The sequence below is a fragment of the Palaemon carinicauda genome, chromosome 18 (genome assembly GCF_036898095.1).
Source record: "Palaemon carinicauda isolate YSFRI2023 chromosome 18, ASM3689809v2, whole genome shotgun sequence".
Lineage (NCBI taxonomy): Eukaryota > Metazoa > Arthropoda > Malacostraca > Decapoda > Palaemonidae > Palaemon > Palaemon carinicauda.
This window is the reverse complement of record NC_090742.1, coordinates 101,954,156-101,964,368: the sequence shown is the minus strand read 5'-3', so window position 1 is coordinate 101,964,368 and position 10,213 is coordinate 101,954,156. Positions and strand designations below refer to the sequence as shown.

The 10,213-nt window shown below is 43.7% G+C and overlaps 1 protein-coding gene across 1 annotated transcript; it reads left to right on the top strand.

Moving 5' to 3' along the window:
- The first annotated feature begins 2,901 nt into the window (after positions 1–2,901).
- Positions 2,902–9,810, top strand: LOC137657454 (uncharacterized). Its single transcript, XM_068391792.1, has 4 exons — positions 2,902–3,160; positions 3,272–4,048; positions 4,927–5,029; positions 9,747–9,810. The coding sequence occupies exons 1-4, from the start codon at positions 2,902–2,904 to the stop codon at positions 9,808–9,810; spliced, it is 1,203 nt and encodes a 400-aa protein (XP_068247893.1).
- The last annotated feature ends 403 nt before the right edge of the window (positions 9,811–10,213 follow it).

The window sequence follows — 10,213 nt, the reverse complement described above, 5'->3', positions numbered from 1 at the left end:
TTCGTTATCCCTTTGTACATATTTCCTCACAATCGATTCTGGAAGGCAGTTTCCATTGCACCAAAGTGAATTGAAGTACCCATCTTTTTTTTTTCAGCCATAGTAAAAAAGCTTAATACCTTTATCCAGATGTTTTGTACTTTACCTATTCCAAAGAATGGTGATATAATGGGCATGCTTAATATGAAGGTTCAATCTTTTGTCAAACAGTGGCAATAAGGCACAGTTGATGTTTTTCACTTGTCTCACAAAATTTTTGTGACTTCTAGTTATTTTAATGAAACAATCAAAGCGAACGTCATTGACGTTTTATTTCCTTGTATATACCATAGACATATTGAATGAAAGATTTAGTATCAATGTGTTCATGCAACATAGATTTAAATTCCAACAATTCCACACAATACATGATTAAAGTAAGTTTTATGGGGGGTATTAATGTAGTCCCCAGCCCTGAAAGTGCAGGGTATGGCCAGCCAGAATGCCATTTCACAGTTCAGATAATGACCTTTTTTCTATCTTTGTACCATCAAAGTGCAGGTAGCTCCCGGCATAAAATGTATGAAATTGAGTTACGAACATAGTCAATTCCAATTGCAAAGTATCTGCCCGTGTACTAGTCTGACCATCCATAATTGCTTTCAAGTATGAGTTAGCTGTCGGTTAGCTTTCATTTTTTTATATGTTAAAAAGCGTAAGAGTTTCTAAATATCGACAGAAACCCTTCTCTGACAATGTCCTAAGCCTAGGAGGAGTAGTAGTGGTGCCTACCATGATGAGGAACCACACATGATAATGGAGTCATATCTAATGAATTTTCAGTGAACAGTTGAGTACTCTGAGGGAATGCGTTGTAACCTATGTTGTTTATCCTCCTGAATCTTGTAATGTGCCAAACATTTCAGGATGGAGGAAAAGGATTGGACTGGATTAGTAACAGGAAATCAGCTGAGCTATAGTATGCCGATGACGATGTCCATATTAGCAAATCACCTCAGGGTTTGTAATGCTTCTTTACCGGATTGCATGAAATATTACATATGCAATGAAAGATGAAATATCATTGGAAGGAGAAGGGATTAATGATGTGGAATTATTGAAATATTTAGGCACTACGATCTCTTATACAGAGACTTCATAATCAGACAATGGCTAGGTTGAGTAGAAATTGGAAATTATATAGTTTGAAATTAAATATAAAAATCAGACTATATATCAATTTAGTGACATCAGTGTTACTGTTTGCATATGAGTCGTAGTATGACAATGAAAAAATATCCAAGAGAGTTTGTAGATTTTACATCAGATTCCTTAAAAGGATATTAGAAGTTAATTGGCACTAACTTACTTTACTTTGATGCCTGCTGTACCAACCGTGTGTCACACGATCGTACATAAATTATTTTGTATATATTATGCTTGTATCTGCGCCCTTCCCTCGCACTAAAAAGAACCTGAATAAACATGTCTCCGTTTTTCCTCTCTAACATTGTCTGTCTTGTGGACATGAAAATTCTTGTTGCCTTGAGGTTTTGTATATAAAGGAGAGTGTTCTTTAATAAAGTTACTCAGTTGATTGCTTCCTGCCTTTGAGTCACAACCTCTCTCTCGGCCCGTCACATTGGTCACCCCGGAAGTCAGCGGCGGATTTAGGGGGGGGCCGAGTAGGCCATGGCCTAGGGCCCCGCGCCTGTGAGGCCCCGTGAAATTTGATTCATAATTCGGCGTGGGCACTTTATAATCAATGGAAAAAAATTTCTCCACGCTTGTGTCAATGAATTTCTGCGAAATAACATCTACACAGGCAATTACAACATTTGCAATTTGGCAATTAGGCATTTGCAATTTGGCAATTAGGCATTTGCAATTTGGCAATTCGCAGCATTTGAGCTGTGCAATGAATGTGGCGTTTAGTATGCATGAAAATGTGTGTGACTATTGGTTGAAAAGGGGAAGTGCAGAATGTCGACACTGTGATGGTGATTTTAAAGAGTCAGCTGTGAAAGAGCTAAACAGAACCCATCATTGTACAAAGACATTATTCACTCGAACTCATTCATTATCTGGCCAAGAAATTAATCTTAACTGGCTCTGTTACTCTAAAACAACTGGTAAAGTGTATTGTTTTCCTTGCAAGCTTTTGTCAAAGGTGCAAAGCTCATTCACAACTGGCTTCAATGGCTGGAAGAACGCTAGGTATGTCATAGAATCTCACAGTAGGTCAGATCAGCACAGGAAAAGTATGGTCGACATGATATATAGAAAGACTACGGGTGCCCGTATTGACTCTTATATAGTGCTACAATATGAAAGTGACTGTGAGTACTGGCAGGCAGTATTGAGGAGGTGTGTAGATGTTATAAAGCTACTTTGTGAACGCGGGCTAGCCATTCGGGGTAAGGATGAAGTAATTGGATCAGCACACAATGGAAATTATCTTGGGATTCTAGAGCTGCTGAGCATATACGACAGTTTCTTGGCAGCACACATCAAGAAACATGCAAAAAAAGGTAGTGGTCATACTTCCTACTTGTCGCATGTCATTTCTGAGGAAGTCATTGGAATAATGGCAGAAAAGGTTATGTCCTCAATAACCGATGAAGTAAAAACAGCAAAGTACTTCTCAATTTCTGTCGAGTCCACACCAGATATTTCACACATGGATAAACTTAGTCTTACAATCCGCTATGTACTGCCTACTACAGGTCCAGTTGAAAGGTTTTTGCAGTTTATTCCCATGCTAAGCCACACTGGCAGAGATATTGCTACAACTGTTCTTGATTTTCAGTTCTCGACTGCCGAGGACAGTCCTATGACAATGCCAGCAACATGTCTGGTAAATATCAGGGAACCCAACAGATAATCAAGAACGAGTGCAGTGAAGCTGAGTACATACCATGTATGGCTCATTCCTTAAACTTGGTGGGTAAGTGTGCCGCAGAAAGCTGTCCCGCTGCAGTGTCATTGTTTGGTCTGATACAAAACTTGTACTCCTTCCTTGTCGCATCTACTTATCGTTGGAGGAGACACCGAGAGGTAATAGATGCTGTAGCTGCTCTCACTAGAGCACACAAAGAAAACATCATTGTTCTGGAAGAGTTTTCCTCGGATCAGAATCAGCCAGCTGAAACAAGAGCTGAAGCAAGTGGTCTTCTCAAAGGTTTGAAAAAACTTGAAACAGTAATTCTTCTTTAAGTTTGGGATACAGTATTGGAAAGGTTTCAGAGTGCCAGTATTCAACTGCAAAAACCTGGAATCTCCCTCAACACAGCTGTCATACTGCTGGAGTCTCTTTTACAGTTTGTTAAAGACCTGAGATCCCAGTTCGATGATTTTGAAGCAAAAGCTATGGTTAAGTGTGATCCCAGTGACGTGACTGGTAAAGTTGCATACTACGCCGACAGGCAGTCGCAGCGTATTAGAAAGTGCAAGTGTCACCACGATGAACTAGACTCGGTGGAGGATGTTACGCTGACAGGGAGAGACATGTTTAGAGTGACTGCTTTCATGCCAATCATTGACAAGCTCTATGCTGCCATAACACAACGCCTTGCAGCTTACAGCGATCTTCGAGAGAAATTTGGGTTTTTATCAGAAATCTCAAACAAAACAAACACTGAAATTGAAGCAGCTGCTGAAAAGCGTGTGTCTTCATATCCTAATGACTTGGAGGTGGTATTGAAGTCGGAGCTTTTGCAGTTTGCACACCTCATGAAATCCATTCCAAGAGGTTCATCTGAAAGTGCTCCTTCATTAGGTGGTGTAAAAGCTGCACAAAGACAAAGTCCGGAACTAGAAATGTATAAGATAATTCACAGACATGATATGGTTGAAACATTTGCTAATGTTGAAATTGTATTACGACTCTATCTCTGCATGTTTGTCACAAACTGCACTGGGGAGCGATCATTCTCCAAGCTGAAACTACTAAAGAATTATCTAAGAAACACCATGGGGCAGAACCGCTTATCTTCACTCATCCTGTTGAGCATTGAGCATGAAAAATTAAGGGTGCTTGATTTTACTGATGTCATCAAACAGTTTGCAAGTAAGAAGGCTCGAAAAAAATCATTTTTTTAATGAGAAATAGTTGAGTGTACCGTGCAAATTGCATGCAATAAACAAAACTCACTCATTTTGCCATTTTGCCACTCACTTCAGTCAAACGGTATTCTCTTTTGTTTATGGTGTATTATTGAAGTTATTATTTGTCAATGGTGCATCATTATAGTTGGGGATCTCCTTAGTTAATGGTGTATTATTATAGCAAATTTTTTTTTATGGTTCAAAAAAGAAAATGTGTAATGTTCAACTGTGAAATGGTCACTTGGATAATTATCAATAAATTGAATATTGTTTAATAAGAAAATTTATTTCAACGCTTATCTCTTTAGTTAATGGTATATTTTTATAGTTATTTTTTATTGTTGAGCTTCAAAAAATCATATGGGTAATGTTCAACTGTGAAATGGTAATTTGGTTAAATTTCAATAAATTTAATATTGTTTAAAAAGCTAATTTGTTTTAACGCTTCGCTCGTACACTGATTTGAGGGCCCGATAAGGTAACCGGGCCTTGGGCCCCGCACAACCTAAATCCGCCTCTGCCGGAAGTTGACTCGCTCCCACCGCCTTCCACCCCCACCCCCCTCGCCCCTCCATCGTTGGTACTCTGGCGGACTCTACGGAAGTTAGTGCTGCGGCTGCCTTATTCAAACTTTCATCGTTTGCCAGCGGAGAGGCGTTTGCTTGGTTTCAGCGCGCAGAAGTCCAGTTTCGTATCAAGGGCGTGACTCGCTCAACCACCAAAGCAGATTATGTTCTCGCGGCGATACCCGAGGACACCTTCCCAGAAATATTCGACTGGCTTTGTGAACAAGGAGACACCCTAATTGAGTATGACGCTCTCAAAACATACCTTCTGTAGCAGTACTCTCCGTCGCCAGCCGCCCATATAGCAAAGCTTTTTCCGCTCTCGCAACAAGCGTTGGGGGACCAAAGGGCTTTGCTTGCCCTCAGGGAAATGACCAGTATCGCTCGCCTTCAACCTACCGCAGACTGTTCTCCTCATGAGGTGAACCTACTTCATGCCCTTTGGATACGCCGTTTACCCGGACCTATACGTGCTGCCATACCCGATGTCGATAGTTTACCCATAAAGGACTTGATGACCAAAGCCGACGCCCTTATGGACAGCCACTTCAAGATCTCCATCAACGCCTCCACCCCTGACGAAGCGGATGCATATTCAACGTCAACTGAAGCTGACATGAATGCCATAGGACATACACGCCTACCCCGTGACGTGCCGAAGCGGCGACAAAGCCGCCCACCACCCACCAATCGCTCGCGCCCCAACAAACGACTTCTACAGCCACTTACTACCTCCCATCCGCCGCAGTTTTGCTACTACCACTTCAGATTCGGGGTAACCGCGAAGAAATGTGCCAAGGATTGTCAGTGGCCAAAAAACGTGTAAGTAGGCCATCGCTCATGGCGGTGGCCTCCTGTGTCTCTAATCTTTTCTTTTTACATGATGCAGGAACGGGCGTGCGAGTTTTGGTAGACACGGTTGCTTGTCGTTCTCTTTTGCAAAGGAAACTCTTGAAGGCACGACATAGTCTGTCTACATCTGCCGACGTCCGCTTGGTAGCTGCCAACGGATCTGCGATACCCACCTACGGATACGAAAACCTCACATTATCGTTCGGAAACGGAAAATTAAATTGGAAGTTTCTCGTTGCTGACGTCACATTGCCAATCCTTGGTGCGGATTTCCTCTCTCATTTCCACCTTCTGGTCGATGTCGCCCACCGACGATTGGTCAACGCAGACTCGTACTTGTCGACACCTATTCAACCCGCCCCCTCTAACCTCGCTCTCCACATCAGCGCACCCACGGATGCCTACGCCCACCTCCTCACGTCGTACCCAGAAGTTTTCCATCCAGAACTTCGCCAAACGCCCATATCAAGACAACGGGACCCCCAGTCTTCGCAAAATTCAGACGTCTGGCACCGGAACGATTGGCAGCCACCAAACAGATGTTCGCTGAAATGGAGGAATTGGGCCTTTGCCAAAAGGCCTCCAGCCAATGGTCGTCACCCTTACACATCGTTCTGAAGAAAGACGGCTCCCTCCGTCCGTGCGGGGATTACAGGCGCCTGAACATGCAAACAGAACCAGATCACTACCCCCTCCCAAACATTGCCGATGTGACCTCCTACCTGCACAAAGCGAAGGTTTTCTCTACGCTCGACCTCCTGAAGGGGTATTATCAGGTGCCTATGAACCCAGAAGACATCCCCAAGACTGACATCACCACTCCGTTTGGTACATACACCTTCAATTAATCCTGTTTTGGCCTTCGTAATGCTGGGGCCACGTTTCAACGTCTCATGGATGGCATCTTAAGGGACCTCCCTTTCTTTGTATGTTATGTGGACGACATACTTGTGTTCTCCTCCTCAAAAGAGGAACACCTCCGTCACCTGCGCATCGTGCTCGACCGCCTGCAACAAAACGGCCTTGTAGTCCGGTACGACAAGTGTACCTTTGGCGCCATCGAAGTGTCGTTCTTAGGGCACCGCATCACTCCTGAAGGAGCCCATCCCCTCCCTGAGAAGGTAGCAGCCGTTCAAAACTTCCCCGCGCCCTCGACCATCAAAGCTCTGCAGGAATTCTTGGGCATGATCAACTATTATCACCGTTTTCTGCCAGCCATTGCCGCCACTCTTGTTCCCCTCTACGCCTCCCTCAAGGGCAAGCCGAAGGACCTGAAGTGGGGTCCCCTTCAAGTAGCAGCCTTCTGCAATGCAAAGAAGGCTCTATCAACTGCTGCGGCTCTCACTTTTCCTAACCCATATGCCCCTCTCCTTCTCTCCACCGATGCCAGCGACATCGCTATTGGTGCAGTACTCGAGCAGGTGGTCAACGGCTCGCTCCGCCCATTGGCCTTCTTCAGCAGAAAACTGTCCAAGGCAGAATCGGGTTATTCTACCTTCGATCGAGAACTGCTGGCGGTACACTTGGCTGTCCGTCACTTTCACCAGTTCTTAGAAGGTACGCCCTTCGTTATTCGCACAGATCACATGCCTCTGGTGCACGCCTTCAATCGACAGTCTGATGCCTGGTCCGCCCGTCAACGCCGACATCTCTCCGCCGTGGCTGAATACAATTGCACCCTTCAATACGTCCCTGGGAAAATGAATCCCGTTACCGATGCCCTGTCAAGAAACACGTTGGTTGCCGTTCAACTGGGATTGGATTACAACGCCCTGGCTGAAGCCCAACGACAGGATCCAGAGTATCAAGCATGTAGGACATCCTGCACGTCCCTCCGTTGGGAAGACTTCCCCTCGATGACTCCAATACCACCCTCCTCTGTGACGTCAGTACTGGCAGACCGCGACCTTGGATTCCTGCTCCAATGCGCCGACAGGTGTTTGATTTCATTCACGGCCTTTCACATCCCTCGTGCCATTCTACTGCACAGCTGCTGAAGGCGAAGTTCATTTGGCTCGGCATTTCTAAGGATGCTAAGGATTGGGTCCGCGCCTGTACTTCTTGCCAAACTTCCAAAGTACATCGACACACGGATTCAGGAGTGGGCACCTTTCCTCAACCTCAGCGTCGTTTTGCACACATTCACGTCGAAGTTGTAGGCCCCCTACCCACATCACAAGGACATCGTTACCTGTTTACCGTCATCGACCGCTCCACTCGTTGGCCTGAAGCCCTTCCCATGGAAACTGCAACTTCCGCCTCATGTACATCTGCCTTACTCTCTGGATGGATTGCAAGATTTGGTATCCTTGAGCATATTACTTCTGACAGGGGAACCACTTTCACCTCTCAATTGTGGACATCATTAGCAAATCTCCTGGGCATCACCCTACATTAGACAACGGCCTACAACCCCGCTGCCAATGGAATGGTTGAATGTTTTCATTGCACCCTCAAAGCAGCTTTGATGTCCTGCTGCAAGGATTCCAACTGGTTTACTCAGCTTCCCTGGGTCCTCCTGGGACTAAGGACCACTCCTAAAGACGCCCTCGACGTCTCGACAGCTGAAATGGTGTATGGCGACCCGTTGGTCGTCCCTGCTGAATTTTTTCCTTCTTCAACCTTCTCCGACAATCTCCAGCGCATACGTCACGTCGCGGGAAAATTTACTTCTTGCCGCCAGACTTACAAGCCCCCAGCGAAGCATCACATACCAACAGACTTTCACTCTACAACATACATCTTCCTGCGCAACGACACTAGCAAGCCACCGCTAATGCCCCCTTACACGGGCCCTTTCCTTGTGATCCGATGCAGTCCGAAAGCATTCCTACTAAACATTCGTGGCAAAGAAGACTGGGTCTCCATTGATCGTCTAAAACCTGCTTATCTTCTGCAAGATGGCCCGCCTACGGTTCCCCTCTCTAGATCAGGGCACCCTATTTAACATGTACAGTATGTCATTTTTAGGGAGGGAGCCATGTACCAACCGTGTGTCACACGATCATACATAAATTATTTTGTATATATTATGCTTGTATCTGCGCTCTTCCCTCGCACTAAAAAGAACCTGAATAAACATGTCTCCGTTTTTCCTCTCTAACATTGTCTCTCTTGTGAACATGAAAATTCTTGTTGCCTTGAAGTTTTATATATAAAGGAGAGTGTTCTTTAATAAAGTTACTCAGTTGATTGCTTCCTGCCTTTGAGTCACAACCTCTCTCTCGGCCCGTCACACTGCTTTACCGGTCCCATACAGCAGGGGAATCCCACTCTCTAAAGGACCTCCACTGTCATTCTATCTAATTCATTCAGAGCATTTAACATTTCATGTCTCATATTCTTCATTTATTGTTAAATCGTCACTGTCAAAAGACTAATGAAATGTATTAAATTGAGTTACAAACATAGTCAATTCCAATTACAAAGTATCTGCCCGTGTACTAGTCTGACCATCCATAATTGCTTTCAAGTATGAGTTAGCTGTCGGTTCGCTTTCATTTTTTATATGTTAAAAACGGTAAGAGTTTTTAAATATCGACAGAAACCCTTCTCTGACAATGTCCTAAGCCTAGGAGGAGTAGTAGTGTTGCCTACCATGATGAGGAACCACACATGATAATGAAGTACTGGCAATGAAAACTGATTAGGCCTAGCTTACTATGTATTTTAGCCGCCTGGACCCAAGGTTTTTTACTAACATCTTTCAAACCAATTGGCCGACCGTTTTGGTACTTTGAAACAGAGTTTTTCACACCCTCCCCTAATTTTGTTAAAAAATTCCATGTCCAAATATAGATTTTCAAGGCACTTTACTCATGAATTTTAGGACGTGTCCAAGCCTATCCAGTGAATATTTACAAACTCTTCTGATAAGAACTCTTGGGGTAGTTATCCCTCCTAACACCCACCCACCTTCCCTCCTTGATTAAACTTCACCTCACTGCCTGTGTTTTCATCCATTCCTTGTTCTTTCATTTCTTGCATTTTGTCTGTTTATTTTCTAATTCCATTATGTACTTCATTATTTTATTTTGTAATTTCTTTTTGTTTTAATCATATTTTACACTGTAGTATTTTATTTTTTTTCCTCTCTCGCTCTGAACAATATATGATAAATTATGAATGTCATGCACTTGCAGAGGGGATTCGATAACCAATGCATACATATGATGGTTGATGAAATTATGACAACGACTTGGCATGCATTTTATTCTATTTTAAACCACTATGGAAAAACAGATCATCCTCGTCATTGCTGTCCTTGGTGATCTACCTCCGTCTCGTCCACCACATGGTACAATAACTCAGTTAACATTCCCTCCTTCCGTTGCAATCTTATCAGCCTTTTCCTACTCACCTGTCCCTCTTCTAACATTGAATTTTGTATTTCTTCCAGGTTCATTACTTCTTTGTCCACTTGTCTGTTTGCCTGTCGTTCCATTTCGCTCAGGCTTACTCTTGATTTTTCTTCTTGCTTATCATCAAGGGAATCCTCTTCTCGACAAAATAAATCATAAAAGTTAATTGCTCTTTCGATTTCTTATTCTTCTTCTTCCACTTATCCGCTCGTCTGTTGTTCCTTTTTGATCGGGCTTAATCTTGAATTGTCTTCTTGCATATCATCAAGGGAATCCTTTTCTTCGGAGAACAGCTCCTCCAAATTCATTTCTTCCATTTCCATTTTCTCTTTATCTTCTTGTCCATTC

What these genes read in the sequence shown, in the direction of transcription:
- LOC137657454 (XM_068391792.1), top strand. Translation starts at nt 2,902, where the DNA reads ATGGCTCATTCCTTAAACTTGGTGGGTAAGTGTGCCGCAGAAAGCTGT. An exon ending in TGTCATCAAACAGTTTGCAA is followed by an intron (nt 4,049 to 4,926) that starts GTAAGAAGGCTC and finishes TACCTTCTGTAG; the next exon opens with CAGTACTCTCCGTCGCCAGC. An exon ending in TGCCCTCAGGGAAATGACCA is followed by an intron (nt 5,030 to 9,746) that starts GTATCGCTCGCC and finishes ATGGAAAAACAG; the next exon opens with ATCATCCTCGTCATTGCTGT.